We start from the raw sequence: 24,340 nt of genomic DNA on the forward strand, positions 1-24,340 counted from the left end.
TTTTTTGGGAAAGATGGACTCAAATACAGACATGAATTCATTTAAAAATGAATTGTACTTTTTGTTTACATCTGTTTCCCTATCAACTCGGCTCCAGTCTATCTCTTTTAGGCTATCATTGAATTTTTAAGGCCCTGTTCATTTATTATCCTAAAAGATTTCCAAGAATGCTCGGAACTGTTGCACACACTGATGTAATTGAGCCTAAGCAATTGACCACCATGATCAGAAAGGCCAAGGATTGGATGTACAGTGATCTCATTCCATGTAGACTTATCTATAAATATATTATCTATCAGACTTTTACTGTTAACAGTAACCCTAGTTGGGAAATCTACTATTGCCATCAGATTATAAGACTCCATTAAATGTACTAAATCAGCTTTACTATTGCTCTAATTTAGGAAATCAACATTAAAGTCACCAGTAATTATCAAGTTCTTGGACTTTGAGTACAGTATGGATAATAAAGAATCTAAGTGCTTAAGAAATACATTCAAATTCCCTGAGGGAGATCTATACAGTGCTAACACTACAGCCGTGAAGTCATTTACAAAAAATCTCAACACCACATACTTCAATTTGTTGCTCTATACAATGGCTCTTTAAATCTAATGCATTGTAAGATATGTAGTTTTTTACATAAATTACCACTCCACCTTTTTCCATGATGGTTCTTGAGTAATGCGCTGCCTGACACACAGTATTACTTGGTTAGTACATCACCACAAACATATGGACCGGGACTGTACATGCTTTGGCAGTTTGCTACGTCTCTCTCTTCTAGGACTGACATGGTAGCTGCCTTGCATTTCTTAATGACTCTGACCTTGTCAACCACAAACCGAATCTTAGTACAGTCATGATTTCCCTGAAGAGATTACATGACAGCAGAGACTTGTAAAATTGTGTTACCCATTTCTCTAGCCAGTGAAGATTCATTCTATACCTTCAGATACAGTGTCATGTAGGAGTAGAACAGCAAGAAATACAGAGCTCCTCTAACAGTAATGACAGTTTATCACCTCCCAACACTACATGTGCCAATGTTTCAGTGCATTTTTGAATATATTTGTTAACAGATTCATCAACACAACAAAAATTTACGATCTCAGTAGCATCTTGTTTCTTAACTCATACTTTACTATTCATCAGAATCTTCATCGCTGCTCTTTGATTTGTCAGAGCTCCCTGCTGTACTTTGTTTTATTTCATAGTCAGAATTAGTTGAAATACCACCTACCGTATTTACCCAAATCTAAGCCGCACTCAAACCTGAAAAATGAGACTCGAAATAAAGGAAGGAAAAAAAAAATTCCCGAATCTAAGCCACACCTGAAATTTGAGACTCGAAGTTCAAGGGGAGAGAAAAGTTTTAGGCCACACCTCCAAATCGAAACAAAGTCGGTCCATTGTAATATGAGACACAATTTAGGTCGAATGAATGACGATACAGCTACAGTAGTTTGGTTCGAGTCGTAAGCTTAGCAGTTAAGCTTTACCAGGTAGCCTTTGCTATGCGTCAAGCGCTCCGTCCGTATTTATACTGGTACCCTTCCTTTTTCACGTGCTTCGTCTGGTTTGAATCGATTGCTTATTTTGCTTTGATCCGATAAGTGCCGTTTTCCTTGTTATAGGCGTTTATGTCACTCTAAGCTGAAAATGCATTACTGTACTGTGTCGTGCATTGTTTGTCGCATTCTGATAGTGCATGTTTGCGGCCTGTCGTCGCTTGCGGCGTGGCTTGCTTTTGTGCACGCTACCGCTGCCTACAATTAAAAAAAAAAAAAAAGAGAGAGAAATCATCTCATTAGCGAAACAATGGCAAGAGACTACTATTTGTTGTTACTTACACTGCTGCTTTCTTTGATAATGATCAACAAGAACCAAATAATAGACTGCGTATGATAGAACATGTTCTGAACGAGAGTTAGGCAAAAATTTTTCTCCATTTGAAAATCTTTGCGGCCGCTTCTTTAGTACATCAAATTCTGCACAGAAATTAGAGTCATCTTGCATATAAAAATCTAGTCAGTTGCCGTGCTTCATTTCTGACTGTATCACTATTAGGCATAAGAATAATATGAATATAAACATGACACGATACGTATATTCTTCCGCGCTTGCTGTTGTCTCACTCTAGTTTCGTAGTTTATTAGGCAGACAGGATTTAAATAAGATAGCAGCAAACACGAAAGAATACGTGGCAAAATGTTTATTTTCATATTACTCTTATGATGAAGAGAATACTGCATGTGATTCACATTTCATCAGGTTGCTATTAACAACCATCTCTTCTCACAGGTAGGAAAAAATTCAGAACGTAGGGTTGGCCATATTGACAAACATCCCAAACAGTCTTGCCAGTCGGATTTTTGTAATACATTGAAGTTCTGCTACATTCAAAAATGAACAATACGGAATTTGTATTTACTTCGTTGGATAATGTATGAAAATTGTCTTCCACCTTTTTTTTTAATTTATTTACTGACGCAGAGGTTTTGGCGCCAGTATTTATCTTTGTGCCTACGAAGCATGCCTGTGTAGCGCTACATATATTCGACGGCAGAAGTTAGTTGTTTCAGCACCTACCGACATTTTTCAGAACTTCCACTTGCTTTGCACTCAATTCCAAGCCGCAGGCGGTTTTTGGATTACAAAAACCAGAAAAAAAGTGCGGCTTAGATTTGAGTAAATACGGTACATCCTCTCCTTTGGATTCAACTTCTTAAGTATTATCTTTCAAGTCAACACCTGCTAATCTGTGAGACCGAAATGATGAGCCATACTACTCTATTTCACTGTGCCTGTATGTTTCATTTGTATAACATTTTATTCCATCATAGATGCTGCACTTATAGTTTCATATATGCATTGCAGCAGCAGACACAATGAAAGTAGCAATCAGCAGTGCTTAGTTTGTTGAATGGGTAAAAAATATGCCATTGTCCCAGTTCCACATATCCCCAAAATTTGATTCTGCCAAATTCTGTACTCTCTGAAATCGAATGTTTAATCCAAAGATGAAAGTGAACAAGTTTGATGCAGTATTGCTAATATTGTTTATTACTCATCTTGCTGAATGAAGTGCATACCGTGTTCTTTCTGAAAGGTTTGCAGAAGTAATGCACATACCAGTTTTCTAAAAACTTACATTGAGATTGTGCTCTCCTTCCTCTTGTACAAATTAGTAGAGCCCTTCGGATTACTCCACAATATGCCTCTTGGCAAGGTCGTAACGACAGTATTATGAAAAGGATAGATTGGCACTCACTGTATAGTGTAGATGTGTTGTTGGCAGGGGGGGGGGAGGGGGGGAAAGAACACCACCTATTAGTAAACACGCAAGCTTTTGGTGCAAACCCCCTCCCCCTTCCCTCACACACACACACACACACACACACACGCACACACACACGCGCGCAAATGCAGATCACACATACATGACCACTGTCTCTGGCTGCTAGGGCCAGACTGGGAGCAACTGCACATCATGGGAGAAACAACGGTCCTGTGTGTGTGTGTGTGTGTGTGTGTGTTTTTTGTCCACTTTGGAAGAAGACTTTCTGATTGAAAGCTTACATGTTTAGTAGTCTTTTTGTTGTGCTTGTCTGTGACCTAACATCTCCTGTATACAGCAATGTATCTTTTTTATAATATGGTCATTACTCCAGCCTAGATTTTCTATTGTTTGTTTCCTTTTAAGACCTTATAAAGACAGTTACTGACAATTTCTTTTTTCTTATTGGAGAAAAGTAAAACCATATGGGGCCAGACATAGATTGTAAATGAATATGGAATAGAGTATTTTTATTCTCCCTGTATGCAGTGTCAATAACGTCACCTCACACACTTCATTTCTGGCAGCACCTCCTTCTCAACACATGACTGTCCCCCACCACCTCACCATAGTCTTCAAGTTATATCCTATAGCACTTCTGGGTGGACAAATAGATGAAGGATGTAGTTTAAAACAGTATAACTAAACTTAAAAGTCAAACTGCCCTTTTATAGAGACTGCCATCATTATTTAAACATACTAAACAACATCAAAACAGTCAAAAGAATTTTTTTTTCAAAAGAGCAGAAAATTGTAGTGAAATTCATGAAAGGATTGTTTTGAATTATTATATCTTAAATCAATAAGTATGTCAGCATTTCCCAGGATTTTCTGGCTTAATTAAGACTAGGTCATGCCACCACAGTGTTCAGACAGTGGACTTGACTTCGAGAGGACAACGGACCCGAATCCCATCGGGCCATCAAAATTTGGGTTTTCCTTGATTTCCCTAAATGATTTAAGACAAATGCTGGGATGGTTCCTTTGAAAAAGATGACATTCGGCTGAGGAAGCTGATTTCTGTGGCACGTCTGATGACACAGTGCTGGTGGAAGGACGAGTATTTCAGAGCACACCATTTATTGCACATTGTTAAACATGGGGCTCTGCTGCAGACAACCCCTGTATGTTCCCATGTTGACAACACTGTTGAATTACAATTTCTGTCGCTCAGGAGCATTGAGATTGGGCAGTGAATCAATAGAAATGTGTCATCTGGTTGAATCATTCGTGTTTCGCATTACACGTGCTTGACGGTTTTGTGCACATACACTGTCAACAGAGTGAATTGGTGCTTGAAAGGTGCACTTTGCTACAGACTTAGGCCAGTGGGAGCAATATTATGCTATGGAGGACATTCACCTGGTCTTTTGTGGGTCCTGTGGTAGTAACTGAAGGCTCCATAACAGCTTTGTTCTGTGTGAACATTATTGTGCACTGTCCGCACCCTGTCCCTAATGAAGGTGACATGTTTCAACTGTGGTGTCACCGCCAGACACCACACTTGCTAGGTGGTAGCTTAAATCGGCCGCGGTCCATTTAGTACATGTCGGACCCGCGTGTCGCCACTGTGTGATCGCAGACCTAGCGCCACCACAAGGCAGGTCTCGTGATACGAACAAGCACTCGCCCCAGTTGTACGACGACATTGCTAGAGACAATACGGACGAAGCCTTCCTCTCATTTGCCGAGAGACAGTTAGAATAGCCTTCTGCTAAGTCCATGGCTACGACCTAGCAAGGCGCCATTAGCCTTACCTACTTTGAGAGTTATAGTATAAATGTCTCAAGAAGAATGCTGTATTCATCACATAATAAAAGTTAAGTATAAAGCAGCTATGTACTTTTCTTGCTACCATTCAATAGTTATCCTGTTCCAGAATTCACGCCCGTCGGCGTGTGTGTACGCGTGCCTTTCTTTAAATCGGCTACCTCAAGTGGCGTAACAGTCTTGTTACGTCACTACAGATTGGCGACGATTTAAAGTATTCTTTCTGATTGCTTACATTTACTTGTGTCATGGCTTCGCCAGATGTACTGTCCGAATTTTATCGCTTGCAGAATCAGCAGACGCAATCGTTATTGGATGCTGTTGCACCTCAATTCCGACCCTTTGATGCATCCCACGAGTCTTGGCAAGAGTGGTCCCGTCAATTTGCCTTCCACCTCGCCGCCTACAGAATTCAAGGTAATGAGCGGCAGCCGTTTTTGCTTTCTTGTGTCGGTGTGTCCACATACCGTGTGATAGTGAAATTGTTTCCCCGACGCTACGTAGCAACTCTGTCCTACGAGGAAATTTTGTCTGCTTTAGATGCCTATTTCAAAGAAACAGTTAATGTGGTTGCAAAACGGTATACGTTTTTTCGTACAAAACGTACGGCCGGTCAAACTAATAGGGAGTGGGTAGCAACATTGCAAGGACTTACTAGGGACTGTGCCTTTGACTGTGACTGTGGTCTTTCTTATTCAGATACAATGGTGCGTGATGCAATTGCACAGAACGTTTCTGATGTTTGCATATGGGAGCAAATTTTGAAACTAGTTAATCCCTCCCTTCAACAAGTGATAGACATATTGGATAGGCAAGACACACTTGACTGTGCTCAGGAATCTTTTGAAACTTCGCCAGCTGTGTGTAACATTAACCGGCCCGCCAGGCACGCTCGCGCTATGCGGCCCGCTCAACTGCCCTCGCGTACGTCCGCACAGCTGCCGCCGCGCGCTAAACCAGGTTTGCCACGCCAGCCCACAAATGCAGTGAAATCATGCCCGCGGTGTGCTACTAGACATTCGCGTGAACATTGCCCGTCACGCCAAGCTATTTGCTTTTTCTGCAATAAGAAAGGACATGTTCAAAGTGTTTGCCAGAAAAAGCTCAGTTCAGACACTCTTAATCATTCCAGGCCCTTTGCTTCGCGCCGGAATCGAACCAGGGACACTCAGGCTCGTGGACCTTCGCCCATGGACATTCATGTCGTTAATTCCACTTCGTCCAGTGACACTTTCTCTAACAGTGACTGTGATCGTCCCACAAAAAGAGTGCGTCAACGTCGCCGGAAATCACGTCCATTAGCAAGTGATTCTGTACCAGTGTCTGTTCAAATTGCACAAGACAGTCGCTCTTGTCGTCAGCTGGACAATAAACTTTTTGTAGATTTGTACTTTAATGGCAAGGTCATACCATTCCAGCTCGATACCGGAGCTGCAGTTTCATTGCTCAATCACGACACGTACAAACAACTGGGCAAACCTCCATTGCGTTCCGCAATGTTAAGCTAACCACATATTCAGGACAGAAAATTCCTGTGTTAGTACAGTGCACTCTTCTTGCAACATACAAGGGACAAACAAAACTTGTGTCATTTTACGTTCTTCGTTCTTCTTCTGCAGTGAACTTGTTTGGTTTACATTAATTTCAGTTGTTTAACATGTCTATAGTAAATCAGGTCCTATCAGTGAATCAAACTGTGCCTTCAGACAGTGTTTCTCGTCTGTGTGACGAATTTGCTGACATTTTTGCACCGGGCTTAGGTTGCGCTAAAAACTATGAAGCACATTTGGAACTGAAAGTAAACGCGCAACCGAAATTTTTCAGAGCGCGCAATGTTCCCCACGCATTGCGTGATGAGGTCGCACAAACATTGAACTATGTAGAATCACAAGGTGTAAGTGAATGTGCGCATTGTCTCTTCCATTTCAGCTCTGCTTCCTCGCTTACGCCGTACAGGTGTTCCGTTTCTCTGGACGACGGAATGCGAACGCGCCTTTCGCCAGTTGAAATCGGCGTTGCTTTCTATTACTTGCCTCACGCCTTTCGATCCCCAGAAACCCCTTTTGTTGATGGTAGATGCATCGGATTTCGGGATCGGTGCTGTGCTTGCGCACAAAGTTGGCTCGCATGATCGCCCTATTGCCTTTGCGTCCAAATTGCTCTCATCTGCGCAAAGAAATTACTCGCAGATAGAGAAAGAAGCTTCGGCTCTCGTGTTTGGTGTTACTAAGTTCCATGATTTCTTGTATGGTCGTCACTTCACCATCATCACAGACCACAAACCTTTGACATCGCTTTTTCATCCGAACAAGCCGGTACCTCCACGTACGGCGCAGAAATTCATTCGCTGGTCTGTTTTCCTCTCGCAGTACCGCTACGATATCTTGTATCGGTCCACTGCTAAGCACGGAAACGCCGATGCGTTGTCCCGTTTGCCTGTTGCTGAGGATAAAGCATTCGATTCTTCCGAACTTGCTTGCATGTTCATTGATTCGGAAACCGATGAAGTGGTCGAATCGTTTCCGATTGATTTTCGTCGTGTAGCTACAGCCACAGCTGCTGACCCTGTCCTTGCTACTGTTTTGCGTTTTGTTGCTACGCAATGGCCTTTGTCAAAGTCTCGGATCGAGGATCCGTTGGTTCGCCGATTTTTTGCTCACAGGGAGAGACTTTTTGTTCGACGTGGTGTTTTGTTGTTGCGTTCTGATAATGATCAGTCCCGAGTCATGGTCCCACGTTCGTTACAGTCCTCTGTCTTACGGCTTCTTCACCAAGGACATTGGGGTATAGTGTGAATGAAACAACTTGCTCGTCAGCACTGTACTTGGTTCGGAATCGATGCTGCGATTATGAATATGTGTTCTTCTTGCATGGCGTGTGCCGAACAACAATCCGCACCGCCGTGGAAAGTCTTTGCATGGCCGAAAGCCACTTCCCCTTGGCAACGCTTGCACATTGATTTTGCTGGTCCATTCTGGAATGCTTGATGGTTGGTTCTGGTCGACGCCTGCAATAATTTTCCTTTTGTGGTCCGGATGTCTTCCACGACGTCCTCCGCCACCATCCAAGCGTTGTCTGCTATCTTTTGTATTGAAGGTCTTCCGCAGACTATTGTTTCCGACAATGGCCCACCATTCATGTCCGCAGAATTTCAGTCATTCTGCCAGGCCAATGGTATTCAACATCTGACATCCGCGCCATTTTCGCCTCAGTCAAACGGTGCCGCTGAACGATTGGTCCGGACTTTCAAGTCACAGATGTTGAAATTGAAAGAGTCGCATTCTTGGGAGGACGCGTTGTTGCTCTTTTTGTCCTCGTATCGCTCTCAGCCCCGAGATGGTCGCTCGCCGGCTGAGTTGCTCCACGGTCGTCCTCATCGCACCTTGATGTCTTTGCTGCATCCGCCGCATCAGGTTCCTGTGCAGCGGCAGACTCCTGCTTTTGCTCCAGGCGACGTTGTATTTTATCGCAACTATCGAGGTTCACAGCGTTGGCTCGCAGGGCGCATTCTTCGCTGCCTTGGCCGCGCGATGTATTTGGTTTTGGGGGCCTCTGGTGAGGTGCGTCGGCATCTCAATCAGCTGCGCCTCTGTCGTCGCACGGGTTCTGCCGCTCCCCGTCTGCTTTCAGCGATGGTGCCGTCCGGTAAGCACCCTGGGGACCCATCTACTGGCTCGCCTCATCCCCAGGTGTTACCGACGATGCCTTCCCTTTTGCCCCATGGCGACGCGCCGCCGCAACAGCTGCCGCCGCCGCCGCCGCCGCCTGTTCTCCCGTCGGCGCCGCCCGCATTCGACGCTTCGCTGCAGCCGCCACGCGCCTCCCTGGGTCACGCGCCGCCGCTCGCTTCCCGTGACCAGCTGTCCTCCACCATGGAACTCTTGCCCGCTCCGGACCACATGACGTCATCGCGCGTCGGGTACCCCGACGCAATGGAGGTTGACCCTTCGGCCGCTCCTGTCTCATTACGGGCGCATACACCGCATGTTGACGTGCACCCTGGACTAGGTTTTCAGGCATTTCCTAGCTCCCCTCGGACCGAATGGCCGGGTGCGGGTGGCACAGCCTCGCCTGTTGTTAGGCTCCCCTCCTCATCGCATACGTCGACATGGGGTCCTCCCCACAGCGGGCGGCAGCCTTATCTCCCGACCGTTCGCCGATTTGCGGGGGAGGAATGTGGTGTCACCGCCAGACACCACACTTGCTAGGTGGTAGCTTAAATCAGCCGCGGTCCATTTAGTACATGTCGGACCTGCGTGTCGCCACTGTGTGATCGCAGACCTAGCGCCACCACAAGGCAGGTCTCGTGATACGAACAAGCACTTGCCCCAGTTGTACGACGACATTGCTAGAGACAATACGGACGATGCCTTCCTCTCATTTGCTGAGAGACAGTTAGAATAGCCTTCTGCTAAGTCCATGGCTACGACCTAGCAAGGCGCCATTAGCCTTACCTACTTTGAGAGTTATAGTATAAATGTCTCAAGAAGAACGCTGTATTCATCACATAATAAAAGTTAAGTATAAAGCAGCTACGTACTTTCCTTGCTACCATTCAATAGTTATCCTGTTCCAGAATTCACGCCCGTCGGCGTGTGTGTACACGTGCCTTTCTTTAAATCGGCTACCTCGAGTGGCGTAACAGTCTTGTTACGTCACTACATCAACAATATGACTTTCAGTGTCACGAGGCCAGAATCAAATTCACCCCTTCTGAATCTGATGGAATACATCTGCGATGCTATCAGATACCAGTTCTGCACCCAGAAACCACTGATCTCCAATTTATGGGAATTACATGACCTGTGCTTAGACATGCGGTGCTGCATAATGCTGGGAACATACCTCACATAATGCTGGGAACATACCTGAAATTTGTTGAACTTGTCCCACACAAAATCACTGCTGTATTGTGTTCCAACAGTGGACAAACACATTATCAAACAGGAGGTCATAGTGTTTTGTCTCATCAGTTTATATATTCAAGCTTTAATGAAAGGTGTGCTCTTTTCCTTTTTTCTGCCATTGCGTGTATGTGTAAAGCAGGATGTTCTACCATTTGGGCTTGTTTATATGATGGCTGTCAGTATTACCACCTGCACGGATACTAAATGCTCCTTTTGTGAAGACCTTTTATCTTGAGAACACTTTTAACTTTGTTTCACAAATGGCAGCACAGTTTCAAGAAAGCTTCTTAATTTCATGTAATAGTTAAAATAATACCTTCAGCAAAAGATGTGTGCGTTGGAGTGGGGAAAAAGATTGGAGATGTATGTAGTTTAATTTTCATAAATTGTTAAGAAGGTTAACAGCTTGGCATGCTAAGATAAATTCAGACATTCTCTAAAAAGAGAGAAAAAGATTAATTTAACAGAATCAGTGAGGTATACAAATATAACAACAGACTTGTAGAACCATTATTTTGTAGGTTAGATTAGATTAGATTCAGCTTTTGTTCCAAGACCCAAAACATGAGACGATTCTCATGAGTGAGTAACATGCCAGAAAGTATAACATAAAAAATATAAAACATTTGAATACCCTGATCATTTGTCAGGAGATTGTCAAACTAGGTGAATGCAATACAAACTGGAACAGCTAATATTTTCAGAATTGATACGCTGTCAGACTGAAACATTGTTATGCACTATTAATAAATTTATCAAACAAAAAGTACATAATCTTGACTGTTATGACAAAGTGCTCTCAGAACTGAAATCTAACAGACATTCTTATTTAAGCTGGCCTAACAGCCACTGTTAAGATATTCATCTATAGAGTAGGATGAGTTACCTATCAAAAAGTCTTTCAAACTCTGTTTAAACCATGCTTTATCTGATACCAAGTTTTTAATGGTGTCGTTCTTCCACAGATAAATTATGTTGTAATGCGAGGTTTTAATGAAGATGAAGTGTGCAGTTTTGTGGAGTTAACAAAAGAGAAAAATGTTGATGTAAGATTTATCGAGTACATGCCTTTCAGCGGCAACAAATGGAATGATGGGAACATGGTCTCATTTAGTGAAATGCTCCAAATAATTAGAAAGCAGTGGCCTAATTTTGATCCTCTTCCCAATGGGCCCAATGATACCTCAAAGGTACGTGCAGTATTACATATGAACATACATTGAAAATAATTTAATGTTTATGACTTACTACCAATCACAAGAATACTTCACATCTGCTGGTGGTGTGAGAGATGGACTGGTTTAGTTACATATTTCTCATCCCATTCAGTAAGTCTGTCCTGGCCTGGGTTTCTCTGCAGCTTTTCTGCAACTCTCCCCATTTCCTAAACCTTGACAATCCTTTTCTTTCTTCCTTTTTCCTTCCCCTTCATTGTTTCTGCCAGAAGAATAAGCCACTGGCTCCGAAAGCTTGCACATTTCCATAACTTTAAGGGGAGTTAGAAGGGGAAAACATTCTTTTTCACTTCTTCGGGTTTTATACCTGATTATAAAATTCGCAATTTTCCAAATAAAATGATATGTATATTACTTATAAACTTGCGTGGGAAGTATTTTATTTTATTTTCTAAAATATAAATTACACCAGTTGAAAATGTTAAAATTTTTACATGCATTACTTCAAGACCTAATAAAATCGGTAATTTTTTACATACAGGGTAGTCCATTGATCGTGACCAGGCCAAATATCTCACGAAATAAGTGTCAAACGAAAAAACTACAAAGAACAAAATTTGTCTAGCTCGAAGGGGGAAACCAGCTGGCGCAATGGTTGGCCTGCTATAAGGCGCTGCCATAGCTCAAACTGATATCAACTGTGTTTTTGTAAATAGGAACCACATTTTTTATTACATATTCGTGTAATATGTAAAGAAATATGAATGTTTTAGTTGGACCACTTTTTTCGCTTTGTGATATATGGCGCTGTAATAGTCACAAACATATGTCTCATAATTTTAGACGAACAGTTGGTAACAGGTAGGTTTTTTAAATTAAAATACAGAACGTAGGTACATTTGAACATTTTATTTCGGTTGTTCCAATGTGATACATGTACCTTTGTGAACTTATCATTTCTTAGAACGTATGCTGTTATGGCGTGATTACCTGTGAATACCACATTAATGCAATAAATGCTCAAAATGATGTCTGTCAACCTCAATGCCTTTGGCAATATGTGTAACGACATTCCTCTCAACAGTGAGTAGTTCGCCTTCCGTAATGTTCGCAAATGCATTGACAATGCACTGATGCATATTGTCGGTGGATCACGATAGCAAAATCCTTCAACTTTCCCCACAGAAAGAAATCCGGGGACGTCAGATCCGGAGAACGTGCGGGCCATGGTATGGTGCTTTGATGACCAATCCACCTGTCATGAAATATGCTATTCAATACTGCTTCAACCGCACGCAAACTATGTGCCGGACATCCATCATGTTGGAAGTACATCGCCATTCTGTCATGCAGTGAAACATCTAGTAGTAACATTGGTAGAACATTATGCAGGAAATCAGCATACATTGCACCATTTAGATTGCCATCGATAAAATGGGGGCCAATTATCCTTCCTCCCTTAATGCCACACCATACATTAACCTGCCAAGGTCGCTGCTGTTCCACTTGTTGCTGCCATCGTAGATTTTCCGTTGCCCAATAGTGCATATTATGGCGGTTTAGGTTACCGCTGTTGGTGAATGATGCTTCATCGCTAAATAGAACGCATGCAAAAAATCTTTCATCGTCCTGTAATTTCTCTTGTGCCCAGTGGCAGAACTGTACATGACGTTCAAAGTCATCGCCATGCAATTCCTGGTGCATAGAAATATGGTACGGGTGCAATCGATGTTGATGTAGCATTCTCAACACCGACGTTTTTGAGATTCCCAATTCTCGCGCAATTTGTCTGCTACTGATGTGTGGATTAGCTGCCCCAGCAGCTAAAACACCTACTAGGGTATCATCATTTGTTGCAGGTCGTGGTTGATGTTTCACATGTGGCTGGACACTTCCTGTTTCCTTAAATAATGTAACTATCCGGCGAATGGTCCGGACACTTCAATGATGTTGTCCAGGATAGCAAGCAGCATACATAGCACACGCCCCTTGGGCATTTTGATCACAATAGCCATACATCAACACGATATCGACCTTTTCCGCAATTGGTAAACGGTCCATTTTAACACGGGTAATGTATCATGAAGCAAATACCGTCTGCACTGGCGGAATGTTATGTGATACCACATACTTATATGTTTGTGACTATTACAGCAGCTGGCCGGAGTGGCCGAGTGGTGCTAGGCGCTACAGTCTGGAAACGCGCGAACGCTACGTTCGCAGGTTCGATCCTGCCTCGGGCATGGATGTGTGTGATGTCCTTAGGTTAGTTAGGTTTAAGTAGTTCTAAGTTCTAGGGGACTGATGACCTCAGAAGTTAAGTCCCATAGTGCTCCGAGCCATTTGAACCATTTTTGACTATTACAGCCCCATCTATCACAAAGCGAAAAAAGTGGTCCAGCTAAAACATTCATATTTCTTTACGTACTACATGAATATGTAATAAAAAATGGGGGTTCCTATTTTAAAAAAATGTAGTTGATATGAGTTTGACCTATGGCAGCGCCATCTAGCAGGCCAACCATAGCGCCATCTGGTTTCTCCCTTCAAGCTAGACGAATTTCGTTCTTTGTAGTTTTTTCATTTGTTACTTATTATGTGAGATATTTGGCCCAGTCACTATCAATGGACCACCCTGTAGAAAGCTGTGGATTGCTGTGTTATAAAGGTTAAATTATGTGTTTGTATTGGTAGCACTGTCAAAAATAGTATCGTATCTTTTCATAGTATAAACATGCTTTGTATATCGAAGTGCTAACGTTTTTCCGAGGAATAGTGACGAATAGACTGGTAAATCTCTCAAAAAGTGTGACTCCAAAATGAAGTGTTTTTAAGAAATGTGGGTTTCATGGTAATAAATTTTTGAATAAAGAGAAACATTGTGTTCAGCATGTGGTGTGTGAAGTTACAGACAATGAAATACTGGCAAACTCATGAGTATCTAGAGAAACACCCATTAGTGCTTCGAAGATTAAAATAAAACATAGTGATAACACAGTTATCTCAAAACAAAACTCATGTAAATGGTAGGTTAGGTTATATTCTGATACATTTACACATCCTAACAGGGGTGTTATGTGAATGTGTGTGCTGTATGTATGTGGAGGGCCAGTTAGTTTACATGAAGACATTGAGGTATCAAATGGACTAGCCGGGAAACTTATCATTAATTCTGCCAGTTGTAAATATACTCATTCATTTTGGAGTTCTGATAAGTGTAAAGATAATTATTTTGAAATAAATGTTAGGTGGTTTTATGGATTGGGAGCTATTGGCAAAGGACACACTGCAGCAGAAACAATGTGTGTCGTGATGTATATGCCACACCCACTTTGTAAAATGTACAAGTATGCAGGATTTATTGGAGCTGCTGTGAAATCTGCTGCATGTGAGTCAATTAAGGGTGCTGCAAATGAAGCTGCTGAAATAAACGATGGTATGATTGACATATCAGTAGCTTTTGGGGCACTTGGTAGAAGCGCAGCTGCAGTTCTAAGAATTCTGTTGCTACAGTGACCAGTGTGGATACTGGAAAGCTAATAGATTTCCAGATTTTAACCAAACATTCTTATAAGTATAAATCAGGGAATGAAGAAGGGCATATCTGTGACAGAAATTATGAAGGACAACTAGTCGTACGGAGGCATGTGCAGCTGTTGAAATTTATAATCGATCTGTAAACTAAAGGGGAGTGTGTTACACTAAGTTCTTAGGTTAGGCAGACTCAAATGCATATAACAGTGTAGTAGCCACTCATCCTTATGGTGAGAAGCTTATCACAGAACTGGAATGTGTTGGTCATGTCCAGAAGAGGATGGGTACCAGATTCAGGAAGTTGAAACAAAGTTTGAGAGACAAGAAACTTTCAGGTGGTAAGACCATAAGAAGCAGGCTGACAGACAACATGATTGATGAACTACAACAGTATTATGAGAATTGTTGAAAATGAAGCAGGCAGTATGGGCTACCTTCTTCCAGAGACTGTCAGCTGATGATAAACCAGTACACCATCTTTGCCCTCCTGGATCTGGTTCATGGTGCAATTACCGCAATGCCCAGTACTCAAACAGGTCATACAGCCATAAACATTCTATCCCAGCAGCAGTTGTGGATATCATAAAACCTGTTTACAGAGACCTGGCAATCCTGAATTATTGAAGAAGTGTCTGCATTGTCAGACTCAAAATCCCAATGAGTCGTTCGATAACCTTATTGTGTCAGTGTCAACGTAACTGCCGTCTGCGTCACGTCTGCTGTGCAGCGAGCTATGCTAATTTTAGTATTAACTCTATTTTTCTTACTTGTCACTTCTTCTTCCGTGTGTTTTTGCTTTTAGGAAGCTTTAATTGTCGAGTGCTAGTAATAGTGTTCCATAGATTTTGTGGTTGTTTTGAATACAGTCAGAGAAATTCCGTTTAGTCAGCCATAGTGCCAGTAGTGCTAGTGTTTGTTTTCAATACAGTTCAGAGACAGGTAGTGCGATTTTCATTGTTTTGCTACAGGAAGTGTCTAGTAACCACAGTTTAGTCAACTATCAGCCGCCTTTAGTGAATTAGCAGTCTAGTTATAAGTTGATTAACTCTCTACAGTAAATTGATTTCTTAGGATGGATAGGATGTGTGACTGCAGTGTACGGACACAGGAGGAGCCGGCCACTGTTCGCAAACAGCTGAACGTGTTGATGGCCGCGGTTAGCCGTCTTCAGGCAGTGGTGAGTCTGGTGCGTTGCATGGTACACCCCAGGTGTTACATGCTTCACCCACTGACCCTGCTGTCGACACATCTTTGCGGGTACCGGGCGCGGTTGGGCCACCCTCTTCCCAAGGGGAGTGGCGGGTTCAGCGGCGTTTGCGGCGCACGAGGCAGAGGGTCAGTGTGGAGGCTGGCCGTGTGGCATCGCCCGTTCTGCCTGTGAGTGGACATGTGGCCACTCCTTCAGCAAGGTCCGAGCAGGCACATGGGGGGAGGAGTTTATTAGATATTGGGAGCTCCAACGTTAGGCGGGTGATGGAGCCCCTTAGGGAAATAGCGGAAAGGTCGGGGAAGAAGGTCAGTGTTCACTCTGTCTGCTTGCTGGGGGCTCATCCGAGAGGTGGAGGAGGCCATGCCAGCAGTGATAGAGAGCACTGGGTGCACCCGACTGCAAATTGTTGCTCATGTCGGCACCAATGACTCCTGCTGTCTGGGTTCAGAGGTCATCCTCAGTTCGTACAGGCAGTTAACGGAGTTGGTGAGGGCGGAAAGCCTCGCTGGGTGGAATCTGAGCTAGCTATTTGTAGTATCGTTTCCAGAACCGATAGTGGTCCTCTGGTTTGGAGCCGAGTGGAAGGCTTAAACCAGGGACTCAGACGATTCTGCAGAGATCTGGGGTGCAAATTTCTCGACCTCCGCTATCGGGTGGAGAAATGTAGGGTCCCCCTGAATAGGTCACGCGTGCACTACATGCAGGAAGCGGCTACAAGGGTAGCGGAGTATATGTGGAGTGCACATGTGGGTTTTTTAGGTTAGAGAATTCCCTCCCTAGGCCCGACAAGACACCTCCTGAGATGCGGCAAGGTAGGAGTAGACAAAATGCAACAGGGAATAACAATATTAATGTGCTAATAGTAAATTGCAGGAGCGTCTATAGAAAGGTCCCAGAACTGCTCTCAGTAATAAGCGGTCACAATGCCCACATAGTACTAGGGACAGAAAGTTGGCTGAAACCAGATGTAAACAGTAATGAAATTCTAAACTCAGATTGGAATGTATACCGCAGAGACAGGCTGGACAGTGAAGGGGGAGGCATGTTTAAAGTGATAAGAAGTGCAATAGTATCGAAGGAAATTGACGGAGATCCGAAATGTGAAATAATTTAGGGTGAAGGTCACGGTTAAAGCAGGCTCAGACATGGTAATTGGATGTCTCTATAGGCCCCCTGGCTCAGCAGCTGTTGTGGCTGAGCACCTGAAGGATAATTTGGAAAATATTTCGAGTAGATTTGCCCACCATGTTATAGTTCTGGGTGGAGATTTTAATTTGCCGGATATAGACTGGAAGACTCAAACTTTCATAACGGGTGGCAGGGACAAAGAATCCAGTGAAAGTTTTTAAGAGCTTTATCTGAAAACTACCTTGAGCAGTTAAACAGAGAACCGACTCGTGGCGATAACATATTAGACCTTCTAGTGACAAACAGACCCGAACTATTTGAAACAGTTAACGCAGAACAGGGAATCAGTGATCATAAAGCGGTTACTGCATCGATGATTTCAGCCGTAAATAGAAATATTAAAAAAGGTACGAAGATTTTTCTGGTTAGCAAAAGTGACAAAAATCAGATTTCAGAGTACCTGACGGCTCAGCACAAAAGTTTTGTTTTAAGTACAGATGGTGTTGAGGATCAGTGGACAAAGTTCAAAACCATCGTACAATATGCGTTAGATGAGTATGTGCCAAGCAAGATCGTAAGAGATGGAAAAGAGCCAGCGTGGTACAACAACCGAGTTAGAAAACTGCTGTGGAAGCAAAGGGAACTCCACAGCAAACATAAACATAGCCAACACCTTGCAGACAAACAAAAATTACGCGAAGCAAAATGTAATGTGAGGAGGGCCATGCGAGAGGCGTTAAATGAATTCGAAAGTAAAGTTCTGTGTACTGACTAAGAAATTTTGCTCTTATGTCAAAGCGGTAGGTGGATCAAAACAAAATGTCCAGACACTCTGTGACCAAAAAGGTACTGAAACAGAGGATGATGGACTAAAGGCCGAAATACTAAATGTCTTTTTCCAAAGCTGTTTCACAGAGGAAGACTGCACTGTAGTTCCTTCTCTAGATTGTCGCACAGATGACAAAATGGTAGATATTGAAATAGATGACAGAGGGATAGAGAAACAATTAAAATCACTCAAAAGAGGAAAGGCCGCTGGACCTGATGGGATACCAGTTCAATTTTACACAGAGTATGCGAAGGAACTTCCCCCATTCTTGCTGCAGTGTACCGTAGGTCTCTACAAGAGCGTAGCGTTCCAAAGAATTGGAAAAGGGCACAGGTCATCCCCGTTTTCAAGAAGGGACGTTGAACAGATGTGCAGAACTACAGACCTATATCTCTAACATCGATCAGTTGTAGAATTTTAGAACATGTATTATGTTCGAGTATTATGACTTTTCTGTAAACTAGAAATCTACTGTGTAGGAATCAGCATGGGTTTCGAAAAAGACGATCATGTGAAACCCAGCTCGCGCTATTCGTCCACGAGACTCAGAGGGCCATAGACACGGGTTCCCAGGTAGATGCTGTGTTTCTTGACTTCCGCTAGGCGTTTGATACAGTTCCCCGCAATCGTTTAATGAACAAAGTAAGAGCATATGGACTATCAGACCAATTATGTGATTGGATTGAAGAGTTGCTAGATAACAGAATGCAGCATGTCATTCTCAATGGAGAGAAGTCTTCCGAAGTAAGAGTAATTTCAGGTGTGCTGCAGTGGAGTGTCGTAGGACCGTTGCTATTCACAATATACATAAATGACCTTGTGAATGACATCGGAAGTTCACTGAGGCTTTTTGCGTATGATGCTGTGGTATATCAAGAGGTTGCAACAATGGTAAATTGTACTGAAATGCAGGATGTTCTGCAGCGAATTGATGCATGGTACAGGGAATGGCAATTGAATCTCAATGTAGACAAGTGTAATGTGCTGCGAATACATAGAAAGAAAGATCCCATATCATTTAGCTACAATATAGCAGGTCAGCAATTGGAAGCAGTTAATTCCATAAATTATGTGGGAGTATGCATTAGGAGTGATTTAAAATGGAATTTTATTGCAGAGGATCTTTGTCACCACTAATTATTAATTTTGTGTTCCAGTTAATTAGACATGGTTTCATCCTTTCCTGGATGTGCTCTTTTTGTTAAATTTTCCTTCAAAAGATCTGATTTACTTCAAATTAATAAACCTGAGTATTCTGAAAAAGGAGGTGCAGCTTACAGCTGCAGTGTGACAGTTGATCACAGGGTGATTTTATCACTGCCATATCGTGGGTACCCATGGCTCGAGACACTTATTCTATAAGGGTGTGTAGTCATTGGGCTTTCTTGCACCACAGTGTCAAAGGTGTACTGTGAGCAGATTTATTCAAGGAAAATACTACCACAATCAGCAGAGTGAACTGCTATGGGCAACAGGATATCATTGACAGGGGTTACCACTGACTAGCATGGCTTTAGCAGCGAACAGGTGGGCCACAATGTAGCAAATGACTCACCAACTCAGTGACAGTCAATAAACAGTAACCATTCATGCCACTGGGAACTGTCACCTCTTTGTGGGATACAAAGATGCAATCTGCACACTGCTCGTCACAGTTACAAAGATTAGCATTGGTTCGGAACAGCACCAGGGGATGCTCGAAGCATGCAGGAAGGTCATCTGTCTGATGATTTGCGGTACATATTGCCAAGGTGGCAGGGAGCAAAATAAGGAGTGATCAAAAAACTTCCATTTTAAGGCTGCATAGTTCAGATCAGTATGCCACACACACACACACACACACACACACACACACACACACACACACACGCACACACACACACACATACACACATATCCATCCGCACATATACCCTGCTTGTGTCTGTATATGTGCGGATGGATATATGTGTGTGTGTGTGTGTGTGTGTGTGTGTGTGTGTGTGTGCGCGAGTGTATACCTGTCCTTTTTCCCCCCTAAGGTAAGTCTTTCCACTTCCAGGATTGGAATGACTCCTTACCCTCTCCCTTAAAACCCACATCCTTTCGTCTTTCCCTCTCCTTCCCTCTTTCCTGATGAAGCAACTGTGGGTTGCAAAAGCTTGAATTTTGTGTGTGTGTTTGTTTGTGTGTCTATCAACATACCAACGCTTTCGTTTGGTAAGTTACATCATCTTTGTTTTTAGATATATTTTTCCCATTTGGAATGTTTCCCTGTATTATATTATATATCAGTGCTTTCCTCTCCCACAACTATCCTGCAGACCTTGTCCACAAACAGATCTCCCAAGCAATACATTCCTCCCCACCCAACAACAATGTTACTACCCCCAGACCACACAGAAGCATCCCCCTTGTCACCCAATATTATCCTGGTCTTGAATACATCAACTAATTACTCCGCCAGGGATATGACTTTCTCAAGTCAAGCCCTGAAATGAGATCATCCCTTGACAATATTCTCCCCACACCACCCAGAGTTGCCTTTTGCCGACCCCCTAACCTCCTTAACATCCTTGTCAAACCCTACAATATTCCCAGACCACCTTCTCTACCCAGCGGTTCCTACCCCTGTAACCGACCCCAATGCAAAACCTGCCCCATGCATCCCCCCACAACCAACTACTCCAGCCCCGCTACTGGTATAACATACACAACTCAAGGCAGGGCCACATGTGAGACAACACGTCATTTATCAGCTGACATGCCTGCACTGCACAGCCTTTTACATTGGTATGACGACAACTAAACTGGCTGAGCGCATGAATGGGCACAGACGAACTGTCCACCTAGGAGATTTCCAATACCCAGTAGCGGAGCATGCCCTCCAGCATAATTCTAGGGACCTAGGAACCTGCTACACCATATGTGCCATTTGGCTTCTCCCACCCAACACCAGTACCTCAGAACTGCGGAGATGGGAACTTGCACTCCAACACATCCTTTCATCCCGCCATCCCCCTGGACTGAACCTATGTTAACCAATCTCACTCTCATTTACTCTTTAGTCTTCTCCTCTTTCCCTTTCCTCTTTAGCCATTCACTCATCTTTTCATCCTACATAGTTGCGTTTATCTTTATACTATGTACCTCTTTACTTCTGTATTCATCCTCCTTGGTTTGAAGCTGGCACAGTAATTACAGTAGAATATCTTTCGCTTCCCTCTGACATCCATGCCTCCATCTTTGCTACCCTCCCTGTTTACCTTTCCCCTGTTGCTTCATAACCTGGGTTGTCAATAACTGAATCCACTTTCCCTTCTTCCCCTTTCTTCCCCTCTCTCCTCCCTGATGAAGGAACGAAGTTCTGAAAGCTAGGATACGTCAATTTTCTGTTCTGTTTTGTATATCTACCGGCTGTACTGAGCTGAGGTAAGTACTGGCCAGGCCCTCTATCTCTTTGTTAGTATTTGTTTCATATATATAAACACACACACACACACAAACACACACACACACAGACAGGGTGATGCGTATTAACATTTAAAAACCTCCAAAGCACTGTAGATGACCCTGAGACAAGTAATTTAATACAAGACACATGGGATCACAAATGTTGGATACGATACAAATGTTGGGAAATGTGTCAGAAGCGAATGACAAATGTCACCAGATGATGTACCTTGCCATGCTTGCAGTGGTTGAGCCTCTCGGCCTCTCACAGAAAAATAATGTATACAAATCTTCTCAGATTTGCCACTGAATAACTTTGTGCAAGCCTCACAATATTTCACCAACACAACTGTTCATCATCTTCAGGTAGTGGTGGGTCCTGTCATCACTGCTGCAAGATGTGGCTGGTGATATTCGCACAGCAGAATTGAAATTTGTCAGGCTAGAAGCAGGAGTACGAATGTGTGGACAGGCACTCCCAGTTGGATGGAAATGCCATTCATAGTAGCCTTCTGCTTATGTGTTGTGGGCGATGACTGCACTTCTGGACACTCGTGTGGTTAAAAGCTGAATTAACTCTCTGCAAGGTGCTGCATCAGGTCATACATCGGAGGATCTGGTTTCTACTGTTTTAATTTCATGGCAGTCATTGCTGGATTCTGGGCAGTGCTTAGTCAAAATTCCATATTCCTGTTGGTAAGATTGCCCACCGTATGGCTACATGCCTCATTCTTAAAAACACAATCCTAGAGTGATGATGCTGAGGATAAAATTTCAGTGCTCTTGGGAAACGTGTGGTGCCCTGTATTCAGGCAGTGCTCTGCTACCACTAATTTACTGGGTGGCATTTTTGTCAGCGCTGTTGAACACAGTGTTCTTGCACAATGTGAGGTGTCTGCCCTATATAAGGTTTCCCATAATGGCATCAGATCTTATATATGATCTGTGTTTTCTAAGGTCAAGATTGTCTTTAACTGAACACAAACAATTCCTTAGTTTTGCTGGTAGACGAAAAACACACTTCATTCTGTTTCTCTTAGCGATTCTTTCAATTTTGAAAACATGCCACTGAAATATGGCAAGAAAGCCATTTGCAGTGCTTGTCTAAGTATCTTCATTTACACCCCTACACTGAACTTGCTTTGCTCAGAACACATTGCAAATCTGTTTACAAGAATAAACATTCTGCTGGAACACTGTTCTTAGGTGTTACAGTTCACCAGGCAGACTGTCAGTATCTGAGATCACGTGTGCTCTATGTGCCAGGGAGTGTAAGACACTACCACATTGTGCAGGGTGACGGCAACTTTTGGACCGCAAATATAACTCTGCGTGTATCAGTTTGCAGTAGAGACTAAGCCCCAGTGTTATGTCAGCTTTTCTTCTAACCGTGACATCCAGGAATGGTAAGCTGCTATCTTTTTGTACTTCCACAGTGAACTGAATATTCAGATGGACCGAGTGCAAATGCTGCAGGAACATAGGTAGTGTCTGTATTATGTGGGCCACACCACAAATGTTTCTTCAGCATTCTGCCAGAAGGAGGAATGTTGGATATTTACTAAGGGAAATAGAGGATCTCCCATGGGAACACTGTCCACTTGATCAAAGTAGTTGGTGTTACATAAGAAATAGGATGAGGTATGCACATGTTTAAACAGCACCACAATTTCTTTCTCAAACTTGCTGCTAATAACCTCTAATGAGGACTGCAGGGGCACTTTTGTAAGTAATGGTATAACATTTGAGCTAACTAAAAGATCTGAAAGTTCTAGTTTAAGCATCTTCAGGTATTCTATGAAATCCTCTGAATTCTAAATATGATGGTCATAGTCATCCACATGATAAATTTCAAAGCTGTCACGTGGAAATTGCCAGTTGCATCTTGCAGCAGTGATGGTGGAAATCACCACCACCTGAAGATGCCAAAATGTTGTGTCACTGAAATATTGAGGGAGGGACTTGCATAATGTTATCTGGTGGGGAACCCAAAGTGTTTTTGCAACAGATCTATCAGGCAAGCCTGAAAAGTCACATATACTCCAAGCAGTAAGTACCTATTGTAAAATGGTCACATTAGTGAGCTTGGCAATTAATTAAGAGTTTATCAATAAATTTGGCTTCATTTTGCAAGAAATTGTGCTGTGTTCCAGTACTCCCTCTTCAACAAAACTAATGTCAGTTTCTGCTCCACCTCTTCAGCCCGAGATCCTATGTATACTCTTGAGCATTTGTGTAAGATACCTGTTTATTTATAAAAATAAAAGTAACTTCTATCATGACTTTCCCATTCTTGTCCAGTGGGTTTGTTATCCTGCTGTTGCCTACTGCAGACTACAAGATTACTGTTGAAGATTTCTGCAAAGTTTTTCTTCCTTTTTAGTGTACCAACATTTCACTGTGTGGTAATTGCCTGGTACTGTTTAACGGGTGTTTTAACTGTTGTTTCAGAGATGCAATACCAAGCAAATGCAGTGAGGATGACTTGCTTGCCATGATTGGGGCAGCAGTGAGAAGAAAGAAGAAACAACATGGAGGTAAGATACATAACAGCAAATGTAACTCTATACATAGAAAGAAAATTTCTGCTTAACAAGTCATAGCAAACATAAGAGCAAAATAGAATGAAAAGCAACAGTGATAGAACCTGTGTTTTTTGTGTAAACTTGGATTTAATTTTTTATTTAGTATTCATTCTGATTGATGCCCATTGGTCAACAGTATATTTCAGCCCTAGAATTTGGTTCTGCAAGGTCCACCAGATAACCATATATGGCTGTTGTAACTCCTTTATTGGACTTCAGAAGTTTTCCAGCAACAAATCTTTTTTTTTTTTTTTCTTTCTTTCTTTCTTTTTTTTCTTTTTTTAAAAAAAGCTAAAATGCAGAAAACATCATAAAGGAAACACTCACAGAAAAGCATCAGTGTCCTTGAAACAATGGAAACTCCAGTAGGAATATCAACAATGTTGGAAAAGACAGATTACTACTTACTGATGAAGGCTGTGGCTGAAAG

General features: G+C 42.7%; 1 protein-coding gene across 1 annotated transcript in view; it reads left to right on the plus strand.

Annotated features, from left to right (window-relative positions):
- The window catches only part of LOC126418816 (uncharacterized), a 202,241-nt gene that overhangs the window by 115,578 nt on the left and 62,323 nt on the right, over positions 1-24,340 (plus strand). The window contains exons 4-5 of the mRNA XM_050085759.1: positions 10,983-11,207; positions 23,777-23,862. Of these exons, the coding sequence (XP_049941716.1) occupies positions 10,983-11,207; positions 23,777-23,803 (252 nt within the window). The 3' untranslated portion in view covers positions 23,804-23,862. The remainder of the gene's footprint in view (positions 1-10,982; positions 11,208-23,776; positions 23,863-24,340) is intronic.

Source organism: Schistocerca serialis, chromosome 9 (assembly GCF_023864345.2).
Source record: "Schistocerca serialis cubense isolate TAMUIC-IGC-003099 chromosome 9, iqSchSeri2.2, whole genome shotgun sequence".
NCBI lineage: Eukaryota > Metazoa > Arthropoda > Insecta > Orthoptera > Acrididae > Schistocerca > Schistocerca serialis.